The sequence below is a fragment of the Schistocerca gregaria genome, chromosome X (assembly GCF_023897955.1).
Source record: "Schistocerca gregaria isolate iqSchGreg1 chromosome X, iqSchGreg1.2, whole genome shotgun sequence".
Classification (NCBI taxonomy): Eukaryota; Metazoa; Arthropoda; class Insecta; order Orthoptera; family Acrididae; genus Schistocerca; species Schistocerca gregaria.
This window is the reverse complement of record NC_064931.1, coordinates 209,492,927-209,516,929: the sequence shown is the minus strand read 5'-3', so window position 1 is coordinate 209,516,929 and position 24,003 is coordinate 209,492,927. Positions and strand designations below refer to the sequence as shown.

The window sequence follows — 24,003 nt, the reverse complement described above, 5'->3', positions numbered from 1 at the left end:
GATGTTTTGTAATGGTAGAAACAGTATTGTAATAAAAGATGTTCAGAATTTTACTGTTCATTCTATGTAACCACAAGATCTCATAGACAAAAAAACAAATAACCATGCCTCTCTTCCAGCAAATGTCTGTCATAGGTCACTAGAACAATGGAAAATGATTGGGAATCTTATTTGAATACTTAGTAAAAACATTGTTGTTACATTGTTTTAATGAGATTTTTCATAAATTTACATTTTTATTATTGAAAGAAATACAAATGTACAAAATAGAACCTTACAAAACTTTTACATATTCTTTATTTTGGGAAATTCTACATAAATATCATTACAATTTTTTTTACAAAATGAGGAGTTTTATATCAGTACAAAACATACAAAAGCCTGCAGAATAACAAGAGTATGAACTGCAGTAGCTGCCCAGAAAATCAGACATGTGTACAAAGAAATAATTATAGTACACTTCAAAATGTATATAAAAATTTCCAAGCGCACAACAGCATTTTGAAATACCCATAAGGCTCTCTATGTCTACTAGCTGGTACACTCAGTGTAAGCAGAAATGACTGTCATCAGCTTTAGAAAGCAGCATCTGCATTCAACACATACAACTTAATGTGCTAGTACAACTATATCTTATATTTACCAAATGCAATATATTTCACTGCACGTTGCTCTCACTGTGTGCAATAGTTGAATTCAGTATTTGCATTTCTACGTGGCCTCTTTAATGGACACATGTACAAAAAGTGAAGCAGGTGAAACATAATTCAGCTCATAATCCATTAAGTAAACATGCCTGTATCCTGAAAATAAAACAGTATTAATTGTAGGATTGTGCACACTGTAATACCAAGGATATATTTGAGTACCAGACACTAAATTAGCATATGGTTTTAGATTGAAATTAAAAACTGGGCTGCAAAAAATAATTCAGTGTGATCTTATTCTGAAATAAAACCTTGGCAGGTATCCAGGCCATAAGCTGGCAGCCCACCAGGACACTCGAGGGCTGTGGCCTGATAACCCAAACCACCAAAAAATTCAAACCACAGAAACTAAAAGGAGGTCTCATAATGTCTGCTGTCTTTTCAGTGAGTATTTAGGAGAAAGGTCTGACATGCTATCCCTGCTTTGAGTAGATGCAACAAGGTACAAGTACTTTATCTGAGAGATACATTGTTACAGCATCTCAATAATGGCTGAAACGAGCCCAGTAAAGACTGCTCATTTTCATGTAACTATCAGTTGTAACCTAACAGCTACAATCCAGTCTATATTGTGTGCAAACAATTTTCTTTCTGGTTTCATTATGTAATTTATGGAGTGTGTTGCTGTCTCTTGAGATGACATGTTTCTTGTAATAAGTCACTGAACTTGTCATTACATATCTATGCCATACATTGATATCTATTTTATCATTATGAATGTTTAAACTGTGGGTATGTATTGCAATCTGAAAGTAATCTGTGAGGGTTATAAGAAAGACAAAAAAGAATTGCTATCATGTATCTGGTAAAGTTGGTATACTTTTTTTTACAAAAGATTGTTCATAAATTTGATCAGTGCTAATGAAAATAAATCATCCTATATACATACCTAAATTGGTATTAAAACATTTGCAGTCTGAAACTACAAGTTTTATAAGATGCATTAAAAGGCAGCAAATCTCCCCAAATTTAAGTATTGTGTCTTGACATTCACAAGTAATAAGTTGAATGTAGCTGCAGGATGTAGCATAGAATAGATAAACTTTGAAGACCCTTTGGTGTGTGTGTGTGTGTGTGTGTGTGTGTGTGTGTGTGTGTGTGTGTGTGTGTGTATGTGTAAATGTTACTCAAGTGAACACCCAATGTGAACAGAAACTTCCTGGAGATGATGATTTCAGCAATGCTTAAGAAAACAAAAAGAAAATTCAAAGGGTAATAAATATGCTATTCAATGTTACAATAAGTAAAATCTTTTTCTTACATCACAGTGAAACAAAATGGAAGCAAAACTAAAAGAGCTTTGAGACAATTCTTCAACTTTTATTATGAGCACTCTGGAAAGTTTAATTACCTTTTGGTTTATGACTGATGAGTAATTTTAGGGAGACTACAGAAGTATATGTAATGTTCCACCCCTACATAAGAGAAAAGGCACCTGACAACTCTTAGGAGAAATGTCTGGCAAAACAGAGGAAGGGCAGGGGTGAGGATTACATAAGAGAGAGCAGAAATTTTATGCATTTGAATGATGCAGATAAAATCACTAGCAAAGCTGTGTCTTTTATTATCTTTGACCTCACAATCTCATTTCAGTTTCCGCACCAACCCAAATCTAACACACAATAAATTAATTAGGAACACTTTCTTGGATGGCAAAACCTGCAAACTACAGGAAGCACCAGACATCAAACCTACCATATAAGAACTTTTTCATGGAAATGAAGCATCCATTTTCAGCCAAAATACATTTTAGGCAAACTGATAAGGGAACACAGAATGGTGAAATTTACATTGCCTGGAAGGTACTGCTGGCCAGTGTGGCCGTGCAGTTCTAGGCGCTTCTGTCTGGAACCGCGTGACTGCTATGGTCCCAGGTTCGAATCCTGCCTTGGGTGTGGATGTGTGTGCTGTCCTTAGATTAGTTAGGTTTAAGTAGTTCTAAGTTCTAGGGGACTGATGACCACAGATGTTAAGTCCCATAGTGCTCATAGCCATTTGAACCTAGAAGGTACTAGAAAATGGAGAAAACAGGTTCCTCTTCAGCATTTCAAAGGAAAACATGGGAAACATAACTATTGCTGTTGGAGAGAGTTATAAAAACTGAACATTTTTAGTCCAAAATGTTGTTTTTGGTCTAATTTTTGCAGTTTTATCATTAAGAAACTTCCTGGAGCTGACAATTTGAATAATGCTTAAGGAAAGAAAAAGAAAGTTCATAGGGCAATAAATACGGTATTCAGTGTTACAATAAGGAAAATCTTTGTCTTATGCATGCAGCATTAATATTTACAGTTTTGACACTTCTTAAAAGTTGTTAGAAAGTATTGCATTTCCCTGTTTTGGTTTATGGTAATAGGTGTTCAAAATGCTTCCTGCCTTGCTGTAAGTACAACTGTGCTCCACTTTGTACACTTTAAGTATTGCAGAGCATATCTGCATCTGGGAATGACTAGCATGCTTCCCTAATTTTATCTTTCATACCATATCACACAGTAGGATGCTGCTGATAGACAATGTTTTCAATGCATCCGAAAAAGATATAATCAGGGGGAATTGAATTTGACAACTGTGGCCAACTCATTTGCTATCTTCTAATGAACCACTAAACAAGAACATTTTGATTCAAGGATTGCCTTACCACCAAGGGGAATATGATGGATAACTATCTTCCTGCAACCACATTAGAAACAGTGTCGCTAGCAGAACAACTACTACCGACTCTGTTAGTAACACTCATCATTTAATAGGTCCTCAAAAGACTAATTTCCAGTAACTTTATCATGAATGAGTCTACACCATCTATTTGTGCTCCAGAAGTGATGGTTGTTTTGCTTCCGTAACCAGAGAGTATTTCCTTCTGACTAGCACAGAAGATAATGGATATTTACGTCATCATTAGATTTGAAAGTGGCTTCATCAATCCAAAGCATGGTAGTTGTGAACTCCAGGTTTTGATTTAGGAACCAAGAGCAGCAACTGATTCTTGTCTGTAAATTATCTTCATTCACTGTGAACATGGAAGTGATATGGACACAAACAATGAGAATTGTCCACACAGTACTTCTTCTCATCGTTGAGTCATGTCACTCTTCATGTAGAGAGAGATGGACTGAGATTTACTGCAGCAAGAATATCTGCACATCTGTCATCTTTAAAACATCTTCTGACATACTAATTACAATTGTGGGTCAGCTGCAGCTGGCCTCATTGCAAATCTGTACCTCTAGTGACCAAAAAACATTTCCTTGCTAGTGGAGAAGACTTTGATATTTCACTGGATAAACTGTTTCTGCTTCCATATAATTCTGGTCACATTCTCCAGATACCATAGGCTATCAAATGCCTCTTTGTTAGAACATACCATAACTGAATGAATAAAATATACAGACTGTAAACCACCACAGAAACGTCAGACAATATACCACCAAGTTGTCTCTTATTAGATGGTAGTAGTGGTACTAGCACTTAACAAGGGCAAGTTAAGCTATCTAGCACCAACAGTTCCCAATAGCTTTGGTTGAGTGGTGTGTCATGGTATGGAGTTGTGAATTCCCAGAATGACATGGAATGCTTTCTATGATTCTATTTTGTTTTGTAACCTTACATGCTGAAAAATGGTAAAAATAAATTGAACAGAAATTTAAACAAACTGCTACAAAAAGTTTCATTATCTTTTAGTTTACCATAGATCTGTAATTCTGGAAAGACTATGTAAGCACTGTTTACAATCATTTGTTTGTGGATTCAGTATTACTACTATAATCTCTGTTGGTGTTTAAACATTCGAACCTCGTGTATCTTTATATATATGCTTTAGTTTGTAAGTCACATGACCATTTAGATATGGTTACCACTGAAATAATCTGACAAGCTCTACATCATAGTGATACACTCACACCAAGGATCTATGCAACATGAAAATAAACAAATAAAAATAAATAATACATAAAACAATGTTTCACTCCTATAATACACATTGTTGAAGGGAAGTGGGATTTGGTTTCAGCTAATAAGGGATGGTCGAGGGGCAGGGATGGGAATCAGAGAAATAGCTGATTGGGAAGGTATCACACTCATAAAATTGACAAGATTACTTTACCATCCATTAAGCTGGAATCAGTTTTTGTAATAATGAGAGAGCTAAACATGTGTGGAGTCTTGGGGTCAATACTAGGCACATAACATTTTTATTTTTTTGTTTTTGTTTGCACCAAAATTTGTTGGTGTATATGACCAAAATAAGTGACAACATTGAATTTTGGTTAGATGCTGGATTGTGGTTGCAAATGTTCAACAGATTTGCCTATTCAGAGTGAAGATTGGTCATTATTTTACTATTCTTTTTTCTCTCTTTCCACTAACAAGTATACGGAAAGGATACTGGTCTATTTTTATATGATATATTCTAAGCAGACTTAATATACACTCATTCACTCAATGTCTTGCATTTAACAAATGTGACGGTGGCAGCTGATACTTCATGCTGTGACTGCTCAGTCACAGTCCAGTGCTTGAAGCGAACACATACTGATATTGTAGTATTCATCAATGATATGTTTATCTTTGTTGTTCATTAGATGAACATTGCAAATTATTTACGATCTATGTAAATGCACTATCAGCCATTAAAATAACACCATTATGAAGGCAGCATGCAACAAATGTCAAACTGACATAAAGTTTAATACTTGCTTGGCTATGCAAATGATTAGCATTTCGTTTCAACTATACAAATTAGGTAAATATAATGCCATCTATAAGGGGCAATGAAACCAAGACAGATGGAAAAAAATAAGTAAACTGTTTATTATTTCAAAAGTAATCACCATAATTGTCACTGCAATTATCCCATTGTGAGACAAGATGGTCAGTGCCTTCATGGAAAAATGTTTGCAGTTGCCTGAGGAACCATGATTGTACCCAGACATGCACCTCTTCATCCGAAGTAAACTGATGGGCATAAATGTCTTTTCACGGCTCCAAATATATGGAAGTCACATGGGGAGGGAACAGATCTGAACAGATAATGTGTAACGGCTTCCCAGCAAAACTTCTGCAGCATAGTCAAACAACCTAGGCAACACAAGTGTATGTACTCTATGTATGGACAGGGTGAGCAGCAATTTATGGCTATTTGGTGATGGCACTACAGTGTATAGGAAGGTGTCATCATTGAGTGGCTGTAGAAACATACAAAATGACTTAGAAAAATGTAAGTTAATGCAGATGGGTACGAAAAACAGTCCTGTAACATTGAAATTTAACATTAGTGGGGTGCAGCTTGACACAGTTATTTTGATTAAATATCTACACGTAACATTGCAAAGCAATATGAAGTGAAATGAGAATGTCAGTTTGGTAGTAGGGAAGGTGAATGCTTGACTTTGTTTTATTGGGAGAATTTCAGGAGGGTGTATCACGAGACAGTGTATAGAACACTAGTGTGATCTATTCTTGAGTATTATTGGAGTGTTTGGGATCTCCACCAGGTCAGATTAAAGGAAGACATCAAAGAAATTCAGAGGCAGGCTGATAATTTGTTACCGATAGGTTTGATCAGTATGCAACTATTACGGAGATGCTCCATTAACTCAAATGGGAATGCCTGACAAGAACACAATGCTATTTCTGCAAGGCATTATTGCCCAGATTTAGAGAACCAGCATTTGAGGCCAACTGCAGAATAATTCTACTTTCACCAATGTACATTTTGAATAAGAACCATGGAGATAAGATGCAAGAAATTAGGGATTGTACAGACACTTTTAGACAGTTATTTTTTGCTTTCTCTATTTGTGACTGGAATAGGAGAGGAAATGACTATCAGTGAAACATGGTGCTCTCCGCATGCATCGGACAGTGGTTTGCAGAGTATGTATGTAGGTGTAGATGCAGTTAACACTGAAAATTGATTTGTCTGAAATCTAGCAAAGTTCTTAGTATCATTTATGTGCCTTCCAATGAGTCAGTGGCACCACTTCTTCATGCATTGCTTCCTTCATTCCTTAAATTATTTACAGTCTTGCAACAGTTATAGGTATTACAGTCAAGATAACAAATGTTTCATAAAACATTTTGACAACTGACCACACTTTCTCGCTACCACATTAATATATTCTTAGTCTGCACTGGTGAATAACAAAAGAAGTTGATTGCTGGAAATTATAGTTTTAGAGAACCATGAACCTTGCCACTGGTGGGGAGGCTAGCATGCCTCACTGATGCAGATAGTCGTACCATAGGTGCAACCACAGTGGAGGGGTATCTGTTGACAGGCCAGCCAAAAGTGTGGTTCCTGAAGTGGGACAGCAGCCTTTTCAGTAGTTGCAGGGGCAACAGTCTGGATGATTGACTGATCTGGCCTTGTAACATCAACCAAAACAGCTTTGCTGTGTTGGTACTGTGAACAGCTGAGAGCAAGGTGAAACTACAGCTGTAATTTTTCCCAAGGACGTGCAGCTCTACTTTGTGGTTAAATGATGATGGCATCCTCTTGCATAAAATATTCCAGAGATAAAACAGTCCTCCATTTGGATCTCTGGGCAGGAACTACTCAGGAGGATGTCATTATCAGGAGAAACAAAACTGGTGTTCTATGGATCGGAGCACAGAATGTCAGATCCCTTAATGAGGCAGGTAGGTTAGAAAATTTAAAAAGGAAATTGGATAGGTTTAAGTTATGTATAGTGGGAATTAGTGGAGTTTGGTGGCAGGAGGAACAGGGCTTTTGATCAGGTGAACAAAGAGTTCATATGCCAATTATCTCTGCAGATGAGGAGAAAATTGAGGAAATGCATGATGAGATAAAAGAAATTATTCAGATAGTAGAGGGAGCTGAAAATTTAACAGTCATGGGGGGACTGGAATTTGATAGCAGGAAAAGGAAGAGAAGGGAAAATAGTAGGTGAATATGGACTGGGGGAAAGGAATGAAAGAGGAAGCCACCTGGTCAAAGTTTGAACAGAGCATAATTTAATCAGAGCTAACACTTGGCTTAAGAATCGTGAGAGAAAGTTGTATATGTGGAAGAGACCTGGATACACTAGAAGGTTTCAGATTGATTATATAATGCTTAGACAGAGATTTAGGAACCAAATTTTAAATTGTAAGACATTTGCAAGGGTAGTTGTGGATTCTGATCTCAATTTATTGGTTAAAAACTGCAGATTAAAACTGAAGAAACTGCAAAAAGATAGGAATTGGAGGAGATGGGACCTGGATAAACTGAAAGAACCAGAGGTCCTAGAGGGCTTTAGAGGGAGCATTAGGGGATGATTGACAAGAGCAGGGGGAAGGAATACAGTAGAAGAAGAATGGGTAGCTTTGAGAGCTGAAATAGTGAAGGCACCAGAGGATCAAGTAGGTAAAATGCCAAGGGATAATAGAAATCCTTGGGTAATGCAAGAGATATTGAATTTAATCAAGGAAAGGAGAAAATATAAAAATGCAATAAATGAAGCAGGAGAAAGGGAATACAAACATATAAAAAATGAGATTGAGAGGGAATGCACAATTGCTAACCAGGAATGGCTAGAGGACAACTCTATGTATGTAGAAGCATGTATCAGTAGAAGCATGTATCAGTAGGGGTAAAACTGATACTGCCTACAGGAAAATTAGAGTGACCTTTGGATAAAAGAGAACCACCTGTATGAATATCATGAGCTCAGATGTAAAACCAGTCCTCAGCAAAGAAGAGAAAGCAGGAACATGGAAGGAGTATCTAGAGGGTCTGTACAAGAGAGATGTACTTGAGGGCAATGTTATGGAAATGGAAGAGAATGTAGAGGAAGATGAGAACGGACATATGATAGAGATGGGATATATGATACTGTACGAAGAATTTGACAAAGCACTGAAAGACTTAAGTTGAAACAAGTCCCAGGGCATAGACAACATTCCGTAAGAGCTACTGATAGCCTTGGGAGAGCCAGCCCTGACAAAACTCTTCCATCTGGTGAGCAAGATGTATGAGACAGGTGAAACCCCTCAGACTTCAAGAACAATATAATAATCCCAATTCCAAAGAAAGCAGGTGCTGACATGTGTGAAAATTACCAAACTATCAGTTTTATATGACACAGATGGAAAATATTAACATAAATCCTTTACAGAAAAATGGGAAAACGCTGATAGAAGCCAACCTTGGCTAAGATGTGTTTGGATTCCGAAGAAATGTAGGAGCACACAAGGCAATACTGACCCTACGACTTCTAATAGAAGATAGGTTAAAGAAAGGCAAACCTATGTTTGTAGTGTTTGTAGACTTAGAGAAAGTTTTTGACAATGTTGATTGGAATACCCTCTTTCAAATTCTAAAAGTGGCAGGGGTAAAATACACGGAGCAAGAAGCTATTTATAACTTGTGTAGAAACCAAATGGCACTTATAAGGGTCGAGGGCATGAAAGAGAAGCAGTGCCTGAGCAGGGAGTGAGACAGGGTTGTAGCTTATCCCCAATGTTATTCAATCTGCATACTGAGCAAGCAGTAAAGGAGACAAAAGACAAATTTGGAGTAGGAATTAAAGCCAAGGGAGAAAAAATAAAAACTTTTAGGATTGCCAGTGACATTGTAATTCTGTCAGAGACAGCAAAGGACTTGGAAGAGCAGTTGAATGGAATGAACAGTATCTTGAAAAGAGGATATAAAATTAACATCAACAAAAGCAAACTGAGAATAATGGAATGTAGTCGAATTAAATCAGGTGATGTTGAGGGAATTAGATTAGGAAATGAGACACTTAAAGTAGTAGATGAGTTTTGCTATTTGGGCAGCAGGGTAACTGATGATGCTCGAAGTAGGGAGGATATAAAATGTAGACTGTCAATGGCAAGAAAGGCATTTCCGAGGAAAAGAAATTTGCTAAAATTGAGTACAGATTTAAGTGTCAGGAGGTCTTTTCTGAAAGTATTTGTGTGTATTGTAGCCCTCTATGGAAGTGAAACATGGATGATAAACAGATTAGATAAGAAGAGAAAAGAAGAATGATGAAGATGAGATGGGTCTATCATGTAACTAATGAGGAGGCAATGAATAGAATTGGGGACAAGAGAAATTTGTGGTACAACCTGACTAAAAGAAGGGATCAGTTGGTAGGACACATTCTGAGGCAATAAGGGATTATCAATTTAGTACTGGAGGGAAGCACAGGGGGTAAAAATTGTAGAGGGAGACCAAGACAGGAATACAGTAACAGGGTGTATAAATGGACAAGGAAAAAATCCCAGATTTTTCCCGGATTTCCCAGTTGAAAATACACTTTCTCCAGGGTGAAAATACACATTATCTGTGTTAAGTGTCAGTATACTTTTCCTCGACACTGTAAAACTTATCAATCCTTAGAATGTTCATGGTTTTCTACACAGACGTAAAAATTGCCGGCACTTTAGAAAACGAAACCCATGGAGGAAAAAAACGTGTTTTGGAAAGATCTTTGATGTGCAGCAACATGTACGCTGCATTTTTTTCGTGTTACGGAGGTATAAATTCGAATTCCACCAAACACTGCATGCTACTTTCTGAAGCAATGAAATCGAGATTGCGACGCGCTTTTGTAAGACAATCATAGCTCATGTCACGTGATCTCACCAGCTGATGACAGCATAGGACACGTGTTGTAGTCAACCAATAGCAAGATCACTCTTAAGTAGCATGAACACACAAAAAAGAAAAGCTTTCACAAATAATATTTGTCTCGAAGATTAATAAGGTGCAGGAGAAGCTAAGCTTCAACATAGGGCCTATAATGCTGATCTTTTGCGCGTGTTACACTTTAAGATACATCACACAAATGTGCCAGTAAAATTTTTAATAAAGACGTAAATGTCTGATCTGAGCTCGAAATTCTTCTAGATGGTCGTCCTCAGAGTTGATTTTTAAATGAGACTCAAACGCTCTGTGATTTAAGAAATTCATCGTACATTCTCGCACATAGTTCATCTTGTGTAAAAGGAAATTTACTTTGAAAGTAACACTTTTCAAACCACCATTCCCATTTTTTCCTGTGACCTGTTAGAAACTGGTTCGTTTCAGCAGTTGCCAGAGAGCGCCAGATAACAGGCATCACTGCACCTGCACAACTACGATGACGCAGGAAGCCCACATGTTCTTACGTGTAAAACATTAACAGATCTTGCATTATATAAGGAGATAATTCAGAGACCTCCTTTACCAGGATACAGGTTGGCTGGCAGCTTTTCTAGGAGTGCTTTGCAGTGTGGGGGAGTAGCCATGTAGGTGAAAAATGGTATCCCATTTGAGTCAATTGATGTTTCAAAGCACTGCACTGAAAAGGTGTTTGAATGTTGTGCAGGTGTGGTTAAATTTAGTGGAGATAAACTTCTTACTGTTGTTATTTATAGATCCCCAGACTCTGATTTCACAACATTTTTGCTAAAGCTAGAGGAGGTTCTTGGTTCACTTTATAGGAAATACAAAAAGTTAGTTATATGTGGTGACTTCAGTATTAATTGTATAAGTGATTGTGCAAGGAAAAGGATGCTGGTAGACCTCCTTAATTCATATAATCTTATGCAAACCATATTCTTTCCAACGAGAGAGCAAAGGAACAGTAGAACAACCATAGACAATATTTTTGTTCATTCCTCATTACTAGAAGGGCATTCTGTTAGCAAAAAGGTGAATGGCCTTTCAGATCATGATGCACAAATTTTAAGTCTAAAAGATTTTTGTGCTGCAACACATGTTAAATATAGTTACCAACTTTTTAGGAAAGCTGATCCAGTTGCTGTAGAGACTTTTGTAAACCTTATCGAGGAACAAGAGTGACAAGATGTTTATAGTGCTGATACAGTAGACGATAAGTATAATGCTTTCCTCAAGACTTTTCTCGTGTTCTTTGAAAGTTGCTTTCCGTTAGAATGTTCAAAACAGGGTACTAGCACAAACAAGCAGCCATGGTGGCTGACTAAAGGGATAAGAATATCTTGCAGAACAAAGTGGCAACTATATCAAAACGTTAGAAACAGTCACAATCTGAATGCAGCAGCCCATTACAAACAGTATTGTAAGGTGCTTAAAAAAGTTATTAGGAAGGCAAAAAGTATGTGTTATGCAGATAGAATAGCTAAGTCTCAGGATAAAATTAAAACCGTATGGTCCGCCGTAAAGGAAGTGGCTGGTCTGCAGAGACAGGTCGAGGATATAGAATCAGTGTGTAGTGGGAATATCCGTGTTACTGATAAGTTGCATATATGTACAGTATTTAATAACCAATTTCTAAATATATCAGGTGAACTAAATAGAAACCTAGCCCCAAAAGGGAATCATATAGCGCTTGTAGAAAAAGTGTTCCGAGACTGTTACCTGATTGCTTCTCCATGATACTGACAAGAGGGAGATTGAGTTAATAATTAAATCACTAAAGACCAATAACTCTCATGGATATGACAGGGTATCTAGCAGAATACTGAAGTATTGTTCCATGTATGTTAGCCCAGTACCTAGCCATATCTGTAACTTTTCCTTTAGGAGTGGTCGGTTTCCTAACCGGTTAAAGTATTCGGTAGTGAAGCCACTTTATAAAAAGGGAGACAGGGATAATGTTGACAATTATAGACCTATTTCTATGCCATTAGTGTTTGCTAAAGTTATCGAGAAGGTTGTATATACAAGGTTACTGGAGCATTTAGATTCACATAATTTGCTGTCAAATGTCCAGTTTGGTTTTAGAAATGGCTTAACAACTGAAAATGCTATAGTCTCTTTTCTCTGTGAGGTTTTGGATGGATTAAATAAAAGGCTGTGAACGTTAGGTGTTTTCTTTGATTTAACGAAGGCTTTTGACTGTGTTGACCACAAAACATTACTGCAGAAGTTGGACAATTATGGAGTAAGGGGAGTAGCTTACAACTGGTTCGCCTCTTACTTTAAGAATAGAAAGCAGAAGGTAATTCTGCGCAATATTGAGAGTGGTAGTGATGTTCAGTCCCAATGGGGCAAAGTTAAATGGGGCGTTCCCCAAGGGTCGGTGGGGCCACTGCTGTTTCTTATTTATATAAATGATATGCCTTCTAGTATTACAGGTGATTGAAAAATATTTCTGTTTGCTGATGACACCAGCTTGGTAGTGAAGGATCTTGTGTGTAATATTGAAACATTATCAAATAATGTAGTTCATGAAATAATTTCGTGGCTTGAGGAAAATAATTTGATGCTAAATCACAGTAAGACTCAGCTTTTACAGTTTCTAACTCACAATCCAACAAGAACTGATATTTTGATCAGACAGAATGGGCATATTATAAGCGAGACAGCACAGTTCAAGTTCCTAGGCGTTCGGATAGATAGTACGCTGTTGTGGAAAGCCCATGTTCAGGATCTCGTTCAGAAACTAAATGCCGCTACATTTACCATTAGAACAGTATCTGAAATAAGTGACATTTCAACACGAAAAGTAGTCTACTTCACATATTTTCATACGTTTATGTCATATGGTATTATTTTTTGGGGTAATTCTTCTGATTCAAAAAGGGTATTTTTGGCTCAAAAACAGGCTGTTTGAGCTATGTGTGGTGTAAGTTCGAAAACCTCTTGTCGACCCCTATTCAATAGTCTGGGAATTTTGACATTGCCCTCACAGCATATATTTTCTTTAATGTCGTTTGTTGTTAGCAATACTAGCTTATTCCCAAGAGTTAGCAGCTTTCACTCAGTTAATACTAGGCAGAAATCAAATATGCATGTGGAATGCACTTCCTTGACTCTTGTGCAGAAAGGAGAGCAGTATTCTGCTGCATCCATTTTCAATAAGCTACCACAAGAACTCAAAAATCTTAGCAGTAGCCCAAAACCTTTTAAGTCTAAACTGAAGAGTTTCCTCATGGCTCACTCCTTCTATTCTGTCGAGGAGCTCCTGGAAGAGCTAAAAAATTAAGCAAATTCCAATGTTACATTGTTGATTTTCTTTATTTAAACTTACGACTTGTCACCTGAATATGTTTCTTATATTTCATTTTATCTGTTTCTACAATCTACAACTGAATATGTTTCTTATATTTCATTTTATCTGTTTCTACAATCGTGTTATAATTTCATGTATTGACTCATTCCATGACCATGGAGACTTCTCCTTAATGTGGTCCCACGAAACAACAAATAAATAAATAAATAAATAAAATAAATAAATTATGTATCATAAAAGAAACAAGACATCAAAGGATACTTCAAGAGCATCAGAATTTTGTGAACCATACTGAAATGTATAATTCGGCTTAAAGTGCACAATCGTATGCCCAGATTCAGATGTAAATTTTCTTGAGTACCAGTACTGTATTATCTCATGTTTGGTTCTTTATTATGGCATAATGCCATATGAGCTAGAAGATGGAAAACGTGCACTTGAAATGCAGCGAACAGTTGAAACTAGCCAATAGTATGAAATTGACTGCTCAGTGCAAAAGATTGATAAAAGCCAAATCTCTTTAGCAAACCGACAAAAATAACTTCATTGTTCTGCAAAGCGATTAATGCTTGACTGTCAGAAAGGTGGGAATAAAACCTGAAACTGACAACAAATTTTAGCCTTCCGTAACTATGCGAACGTATTTTAATTCATTTGGTAGCTCCCGGCCACAGAAATCCGTTTTGTTTTCATTTAATGTGAGAGCAATAACTGAAGAGGGAACAGCAAAATCACTAAACTTAAACACAGGTCACGTGTAGACTACCCACCTCCCCACTACAACTCAAGACTGCTCTGTGCATCAGCCCCGGATCTACGATATTTCCGAACCGGAGCAATTTAGATAGTGGCGCCAAGCCACACATCTGTAGTCAGAAGTGAGAGAAGGTACTACTCACACGTGACTCAACTGCGCATGCGCAAGAGCCCGCCCGCAACTGTTCAAATGAATCTAATGTAAACAGCTGTCACGTCATGCTCACTGGAGGCATTTTGTTATTACCACAGTGTTTTGTTGTTGTATATGGTGCATTTCCTTTGCGACTTAAGTTTTAATTTCGTTTTTTTCTCGCATTCATGTTTTGTTGCTGCAGTATTATTATGCAAATGCAGGATACAGTAATATCCTTCGTTAGAGTATTCGTTCTTACCAGTCAGAATCACAAAAATTTAACTGGTAACTAAAACAATGCAAAATTCTCAAAATTCTAAAAAATTCCTGGGGTTTTCCCGGATCTCCTGGATGTCCCGGGTCGTATACACCCTGAGTAAGTAGATTCAGAGTGATGTAGGTTACTGTAGTTACTCAGAGATGAAAAGGCTTGTACGGGATAGCATAGTATGGAGGGCTGCAGCAAACCACTCTTTGGACTAAAGACCACAACAACAACACATCTTGTTTTACCAAAACTATCTAAATAACTTGAGGCAAAATTTGTATTTAGTATTTATTTAAATTTACTTCATTTGAATGTTTGAGAAATAAAAAAAAGTAATATATTAATTGTTGGTTTCAAGAAATAAAAATGAGAATTAGTTGAAAAACTAGAATGTATCTTGTGAAAAACCAGAGATTACTCTCCCTGCTATCTAGTACACCAATGTTACACAATTATAAAGCTGTAATATTTGAATGGAGTTCCATACCTTCCGTTACGCTGTTAAACGGGAGTGCATAACTTCCAAGAAATGCATCTTTTCCTGTACTATTCATATCCTTCACAATGAACTGCACCATAGCAAGCTCAGGCATTCTTACCACAAAATACATTCTACAGTCCCACCTTGGATTGAAACCTATGAACAAAATGTCTTTATATAGGCACAGACTACAAAATATGAGATATATTCAGATATACATTCCAGTCTGATGTTTTTCTGTCAATAAAAAATTAATAGGCATACCATTGTCTCTTACAGGATCTGTTTTTTGTTTCTGAATATCAAGGGGATGTCCCAGTATTTTTACTTTGACATAGGGATCAACTATTTCTCCTTCTGAGTCTTGGCCAGGCTTAGGAATGTGCTGCCCACTTATGACAGTCAGTGTGAGGTACTTGGGTTTGCTGAAAAAGATTAGAAATATGTCAAGAAAGCACAAAATTAACTAATTACTATGATCTCAAAATGTATGTGATGAAAACAAGCAGTTTTGTATGTATGCATATTTATGAATTTCTCTGATAAGTACACCACTATCATTAACGGATTTGATTGTGAAACAGAACATGTCTTTATGCATCATACTTTGACTTTTTACAGTTATAACTACGAAAGTGAAGTAAGTGGACAAACGTGCAGTAAAGGAAAGTGTTTGAAATGTTCTAGAGCACAAGAAAGAATTTTTAACTACTTGTGGTTTTGATGTTCTTATTAGTTTAAAATTCTTGTTTTATTTGTTGTGATACACATTCCACAAGTCCATTATTGTGTGTGGATGTGAAATGAGTCAAAACATTTAATTCATTATTATATTCATGTCATCAACAATATCATGCAGCGGTTAAAAATGTAAATTAACACTAAAAAAATACTTATCAACAATTATGCACAAAGATCAAAATACAAATTTCATATATTACCTAAACATATAATTGGATTTATAATGTACAAAGACCATTTTCATGACTTACAGAACAAAAGAATGTGATTTATAAGGTATAATTAAAACAGTTAGAGATATTACAATGGGAAAACACAGAAAAATATGGGAAATAGTCTTATCTGTCTCTGTTATAGAATTCATCCACAGAATAGAAATTTTTTCCAGCAGAAACCTCTTCTGCTTTTTTTTTATAATCAGTTATTACCTTGTAAGGACTTAATATCACTTGGAAATGAGCTGAAGATTTTTGTGCTAGTATGTTTTGCACCTTTTTGCACCAGAGACAAATTTTTCTGGTTGCAGTCTACATCACATTTGCTTCTCATATTGTGATGGTGATGTGCCTCTTTCATTTTAGAGTCAGAAGAATTGTGAAACATGAATGTCCCAACTTCCTTGAAGAGATTACAACATGAGGTTCTTGGAGTCAATCCAAATACTACTCACTCAAATGCTTTCACAATGCAAAGATTTGTTAATAAAATGGAAGTAGCCAAAATAGGCAGTTTTTGAGACACTGATGTCTCCGATTATGGAGATTATCCTGATGCCAGATGTTGCTGAGCTTTTAAAGGTTTAGAGAATGAGGCATTCTCTGTTAAGCTTGTTATCTATGAGGGCAGATCAAATATAAATGGGTTTTTATTTTTTATTTAAATTCATTTATTGAAAAACTCAAGGCAACTATAATTTATTTTTCCACATAGTCTCCTGCTTTGGAAATGCATTTGTCCTAGTGTATGGGCAGCTTTTTGGTGCCCTCATCATAAAAAGAACTGGGCCATTTCACCAGCCAGTTGCACACGAAGTCTCCCACACTCTAGTCATCTTCAAATGGTCACCCTCCTAGAACTCCTTTAAGCAGTCTAAATAAATGTAAATTGCAAGGTGATAAGTCCAGGCAATAAGGAGGATGATCAAGTGTAGTCCAGTGCATTTCCTGAAGCTTGGAGACCGATAGAGCTACAGTATGGGGTCACGCATTGTCGTGGAGAAGGATGACTGTCGAATCGATTGGTCTCGTCTTTTTCTGTGATACGCAACTCTCGTCTTGTTCAAGAGTTTGCAGCGGTAAGCAGCATTGATTGTGCATTGCTCATGCAAAAACTCAATCAGCAAAATGCCTCACTGGTCGAAAGAATGGTTAAAGAACTTTGCCAGATAACAGTTGAGCCTTGGCTTTCACTGGTGCTGTCTCCCTTTTCCTCCGCCACTCCTTACAGGCTTGTTTGGATTCTGGAGTGTAGTGGTGAACCCATGTTTTGTCAAAGGTGACAATCCAACTCAAAAATGCACTTTCTTCTGCAAACATTTTGCTGTAAGCCTCTGACAGACCTCCAAACATCTCAACTTCAGATTTTTGGTCAAAAATTTAGGAAACCATCTGAAACTCACTTTACAGTACTGCAGGTCATAAGTGATGATTGCTTGACAGTTCCCATAACTGATTCCAACTTTTTGTGATATTTCTGATACTCTCACTTGTTGATTGTCGTCAATAATATCTTTAACCACATGAATGTTTTTGTCTGTAATGCTGGTCCAAGAACAGCGATTGTGATGCTGATTTTCAACATGTTCTTGTCCTTCCTTGAACTTTTTATGCCAGGCAAACACACGTGTCCTTGACAATGTTTTATCACCAAACTGTGCAGTCAATCTGTGGCAAATTTCTGCCACTGTAACTTCTTTGCAAGCAAGAAATTTGATAATTATTCATTGCGCAATGGAGGGGTGCACCTGATGCTCAGACATTACTGGCGTTACTGACAAAATGGTGGCAAATATCTAACAGCATACTCTCCTCACTTCTAACGGTCCCGCCTAAGCATAGCAGAAGTGCGGGGCCAGTCCTACCAACTATTGATCTTCAGGAACAAAAATGCCATTTGTATTTAATCCCTCCTCGTGTATAGAGACCTAAGAATTTTGAGCAGTATACCCTCAGTATTTGATGGCTCTCATGTGTGATAATAGCCTCCTGTGGACCATTTTGATCAGAATGCAACTGAGTGTAACAGGTTTTGCTGAAGATTATTACCAGAGTGTTTGCTGTGAACCATTTCAGAATGTCTGTAAGTAATTAGCTGATGTTAAACTTTTAAGTCAGTGGATGTTTTATTGTATATCAACATGGTTGTGTCATCTGCAAACATTATGAATTTTCTTGCTTTGTAGGAGGGCAGAGATAGGTCACTGATGTATATAAGAAATAGTAGGGGCCAAGGTCAGAATGTTGTGGCACTCTATAATGTGTCATTCCATAGTCATAATCTATCTCTCCTATCTGCATGTTGTTTCCATTTAACACTACTTTCTGTTTGTCTGTCCTGTAGACAGGACTTTAGCCAGTTACCTAATTGTCCTCTGATGCCATAGTGGCATGCTTCCTGTACAAATATTCTATGATTGACACAGTCAGGAACCTTAAGAAAGATCATGAAATATATCACTTCTGAAGCCAAATTGGTTTTTCCTGTTTGCTTGAAAAATTGTTGACACCTCTTGAGATTTTGCTTTTTAGGAAGTGATCATTTTCCTTACTTTTTGTACTGTTACAGGGAGTATACCTGTCTGTTCTATAGAATTGGGGAAATCTTCTTTCACAGTTTTAATGGCCTTTTCTAAATAGCCATAACATTATTTTTTCTTGGCAAACGCACTTAAAAATGCTAATTAAGGATTTTTGCCTCAGTCTCTTAACAGTGTACTTATTTACCTTCAGCATTTAGAGCAATGTTTTCAGTCCTAGAGAGACATACTGTACAAGTCTTACTCCTTATCACCTCCCATATTGTGTTCATTTGTGTTATTAGATTTATTAGTTTTGAAGCTTAAATCCAAACTTTTAGACTTCTCAATAACTTTACTTAGTATTTTAAAATATTTTATAGTGATTTTACTGTATGGTGTTGTCTAAAAATTTTTATGTGATGAACAGCTCTCATTTTCTTTTGCAAGAAGTCTTTGTACTGGTGGTGATCCATGGCTGATTGATTGATTCTTCAGTTTGGACCTTATATATCCTTTTTGGGAAGGTACTTTTAGATATTAGTGACACTCCTTTACTTAAGAAAATGTACTTCGAATTAGCATTGTCTGCATTATACATAGGCCTCCAGTTTATGTCTTCTACACATGATTGAAAAGTTTGGATAATTTCATCGTCAGTTGTCCTTGTTACTTCCCAATGTAGACCACTTTCATTCTCATGACCACTTGTACTGTTAATAGAGAATTGTTGTCTGTCTTGGTCAGAGAGATGATTCAACACTTGCCTAGCAGTTACAGCACAATGTGCTTGTACATAGATTTATTCCAGTGTGGAAACTGACTATAGAAGCAAGAGTGTATGTGGACATTAAATTTTCTGGTTAACAACAATTCTATGGCAGGCACTTAGAAATGCCGCTCTAAACAAAAGTTGTGTACATTAATTTCACTGTTTGTGACATTTTTTTAACATAAATAGCAACACAACCTCTTTCTTTATGCTTTACATAGAGTTAACATACTAAGTTATAGTTTTTATCACAAATTTTTTCTATACCAGAAGTGCCCGATGATCACTAAAACACAGAATATGGTCACAATCTTTACCTTCTTGCTCATGGACATTGACTGTGACATCACTGATATTATTGCAGATTATTTTGGTGGCAAATTTCCAGTTTTTTATTTACAGAAGCAATTACACGGTTTTCTGTAAAAGCACAACTTAGTTGAAGGTCTGGGAAAGGTATTTTTTGCTACCCATTTTTGCAATATGATCTGTTCCCATACACTGAAGGACTGCTTGTCCATAAGCAGCTTTATCAGGTTTTTCACCAGCCAGATGTCTAATATGGTCTGTCTATGTTCACTGCCTTTCCTATAATTTTCTTGCAATGTGGTGCACTCTTTGTTCAAACATGACTGTCTTGAGTTCACATTGGTGCTAAAATTTTTCATGACATTATAAACTGAAGTCACTAAATCGATTTTTCCATGCCAGTTAAGGCGAAGTTCATGAATTGTGTAAAGATCTCCACAGGTACTAAATTTGTGTATTTCAAGGCTATGAGTAATCACTTATGACAGTTTTCTAATATTTCCATAATAATACCATCTATACAACAGTGAAAAGTTCTGTGGACTACTAACAGTAGAGGAGCTTCATTACAGCAGCTCATTACGCTGTAGCCAAAAATGTTTTTTTTAGTCTTTTTGCTATCAGGAAGGACACTGTTGAAAGCTTAACAACTATTTCAGTCTTGTTTGTGTGCTTGTCTATTGATCAATGTCTCAACTATGCAATGAGTTGCACCTTTACCCTTTCTGTTGTTGATATTAACATCTGTGAAATTCATACATTTTTCACTGGTGACTGCCATTCCCCAACTCTGTTGCTTCATCACAGTGAAGGTGTTTCATCAGTTACTCAGGTCTTGGAGAACATACACAATATTTTGATATGAAAAACGAAGTTTAAGAGCTGTTGAGTAATATCTTTTTCAATACTGACAAACAGTCACATATATTGTCTTGAATATACCCAGCATCAGGTTTTGGACAGAGGTAGGCATTTTGAAATGGCATATGTACCAAGAAATACTAATCATAATAAAATTACATCTTTGTGGCTACTCGCATACTGTGATCTGGTGAAGGTACAATTACAAAGCTTAATAAACTGATTTCATTTCTAAATGACAGTTTCTTGAACACAGTATGCTAAAATTGTTTTTCACTGCTGCACTCAGTGACTGCTAGGATATGCATCAAAATGCAATTGAGTAATACAGTAATACAAATTTTGCTAGGATGGTAGGTTAATGGAAAATGGAAATGAGCATTTGGTGTCATTGGCCAGGAGGCCCTTACGTGGCAGGACCGGCCGCCTTGGTTCAGGTCTTATTACATTCGACACCACATTGGGCGACCTGCATTCCAGATGGGGATGAAATGATAATGAAGACAACACAACACCCAGTCCCTAAGCGGAGAAAATCCCTGACCCAGCCGGGAATCAAAACCGGGCCCCTTAGGACGGCAGTCCATCATGCTGACCATTCAGCTATCGGGCCGGACAGGTAGGGTAACGCAGATGCATATAATGTTGGTGCAAGTATACAGAACAGAAGCTGTGAGAAGACAATGTGTTTATGAATGTTTTAAATGTTTTAGGATGGAAAGGAAACAGTTGATGATGGTGAGCCACATTTGGGCTCAACATTATTGCTAAGCGTAATGACAGACAGGAAGCAAATGTAATGGATATTTGTACAGGAGCAAATATTGTCTCTGATAGTGATGTCAGAGGAAATGAGGATTAGCAATAATAGTATTGATACCAACTTTCACCAATGTTTTTGTAAGCTGAAGTTACATCCCTGATTTGCACTGTGCCAATTGACTGGTGAAGAACAGGCAACAAGAATGTATGTGGCTGAAGATTTCACTGATATTCGTGACTAAAATTAATATTTTCTGCAAATCATCTTCAAGGGGTAAGAGACTTGGTGGTACAATTTCAACCTAAAGTAGAACCATCTTTCTATGGTGATGCCATATCAGCTGTCTTCCTGCCATATTGATGGGCTACCAAATGTGTGTAACATCAATGCTTCGACTACCTCAGACAAAGCTTTCAGTGTCAATAACTAACAATATTATAATTGAAACTTCCTGGCAGATTAAAACTGTGTGCTGGACCGAGACTCGAACTCGGGACCTTTGCCTTTCGTGGGCAAGTGCTCTCAACTGAGCTACCCAAAGCACGACTCACGCACCATCCTCACAGCTTTACTTCTGCCAGTACCTCGTCTCCTACCTTCCGAACTTCTCATTCTGGAATATTATAATTGTTGGCAAAATTGTACTGTGATGAACGAAGACTACAATGAAGACAAATAAAGGTATTATGTCTGTAAATTCAGTTGTATTTTCTTGTGATATCCCAGAAAACCCTATTCAAACATCTGGAATATCTGTTAAGTTATGCCACTGATTAGCTTCATATAAAAATATATACATACCAATGAAACCTCAATTATTTGTACATTTTAAGGTCTCATTTTTTTGGAGAAATAATCACATATTATCGTATGGAAGTCACAGAAATTTGACAATTGCACCTAAATGGGTACATGTTAGTATAAAATTACTATAGGCCTGCGCATAATATGAGATATGGGAGTGGGGAGTGGCTATAAGCACTAAAAGCAGAATTAAGTCCCAGACCATAGACCACAATGAACACCGCATTGCAGCTACCTGAGTGCTATACTTTTGTAATAGACTTAGAAACATACAAGATAGCAGTTTTGACAATCTATAAGCCCCTAAAAATAATTTTTGAACTTCATTAAGCATTTACTGGGGGAGGGGGTGGGAGGGTTACAAATAAGACTCCGTAGAAATAACTGGAAAGTGGAAATTTCAATACAGATTTCGTCTCAAATAGTTCTGATCGTATGTCCGGACTTGATTTAACCACCACAGTAACATTCCCAATGAAACCAGAATGACATATTGCAACAGCAATTGATATTGTGTTTCTAAATGGAACTGTAATTAATGAAATACTTGTGAACCACATAATTTGTTTATCTGACCATGATGGTCAAATGACACCAATAAAGTTTCCCTATAATTTAAGTTTAGCCAACAAAAAAAGGAAAACTTCACAGAATTGTAAATGCTGACTCAGTTACATTATTCAGAGAGAATTTAAGGTATGAAAAATGGGAAGAAGTATACCAGGGAAACACGGTAGATAAGAAATTTCATTCTGCCCTAAACAGATTTTTACATTATGAATAGAATTTTCCTTTGCGACAGGTCAGAGACGTTTATACACTCCTGGAAATGGAAAAAAGAACACATTGACACCGGTGTGTCAGACCCACCATACTTGCTCCGGACACTGCGAGAGGGCTGTACAAGCAATGATCACACGCACGGCACAGCGGACACACCAGGAACCGTGGTGTTGGCCGTCGAATGGCGCTAGCTGCGCAGCATTTGTGCACCGCTGCCGTCAGTGTCAGCCAGTTTGCCGTGGCATACGGAGCTCCATCGCAGTCTTTAACACTGGTAGCATGCCGCGACAGCGTGGACGTGAACCGTATGTGCAGTTGACGGACTTTGAGCGAGGGCGTATAGTGGGCATGCGGGAGGCCGGGTGGACGTACCGCCGAATTGCTCAACACGTGGGGCGTGAGATCTCCACAGTACATCGATGTTGTCGCCAGTGGTCGGCGGAAGGTGCACGTGCCCGTCGACCTGGGACCGGACCGCAGCGACGCACGGATGCACGCCAAGATCGTAGGGGACCGCACCGCCACTTCCCAGCAAATTAGGGACACTGTTGCTCCTGGGGTATCGGCGAGGACCATTCGCAACAGTCTCCATGAAGCTGGGCTACGGTCCCGCACACCGTTAGGCCGTCTTCCGCTCACGCCCCAACATCGTGCAGCCCGCCTCCAGTGGTGTCGCAACAGGCGTGAATGGAGGGACGAATGGAGACGTGTCGTCTTCAGCGATGAGAGTCGCTTCTGCCTTGGTGCCAATGATGGTCGTATGCGTGTTTGGTGCCGTGCAGGTGAGCGCCACAATCAGGACTGCATACGACTGAGGCACACAGGGCCAACACCCGGCATCATGGTGTGGGGAGCGATCTCCTCAACTGGCCGTACACCTCTGGTGATCATCGAGGGGACACTGAATAGTGCACGGTACATCCAAACCGTCATCGAACCCATCGTTCTACCATTCCTAGACCGGC

General features: G+C 37.7%; 1 protein-coding gene across 4 annotated transcripts in view; it reads right to left on the bottom strand.

The window, feature by feature from the left end:
* Window positions 1-267: 267 nt before the first annotated feature.
* Window positions 268-24,003, bottom strand: part of LOC126298804 (1-phosphatidylinositol 4,5-bisphosphate phosphodiesterase eta-2-like) — a 428,484-nt gene continuing 404,748 nt past the window's right edge. For all 4 annotated transcript variants that reach the window (XM_049990266.1, XM_049990265.1, XM_049990268.1 and 1 more), the window contains exons 14-16: window positions 15,536-15,696; window positions 15,278-15,427; window positions 268-803 (exon numbers count right to left, since the gene is read on the bottom strand). In XM_049990266.1, coding sequence (XP_049846223.1) covers window positions 712-803; window positions 15,278-15,427; window positions 15,536-15,696 — 403 coding nt within the window. In that variant the 3' untranslated portion in view covers window positions 268-711. The remainder of the gene's footprint in view (window positions 804-15,277; window positions 15,428-15,535; window positions 15,697-24,003) is intronic.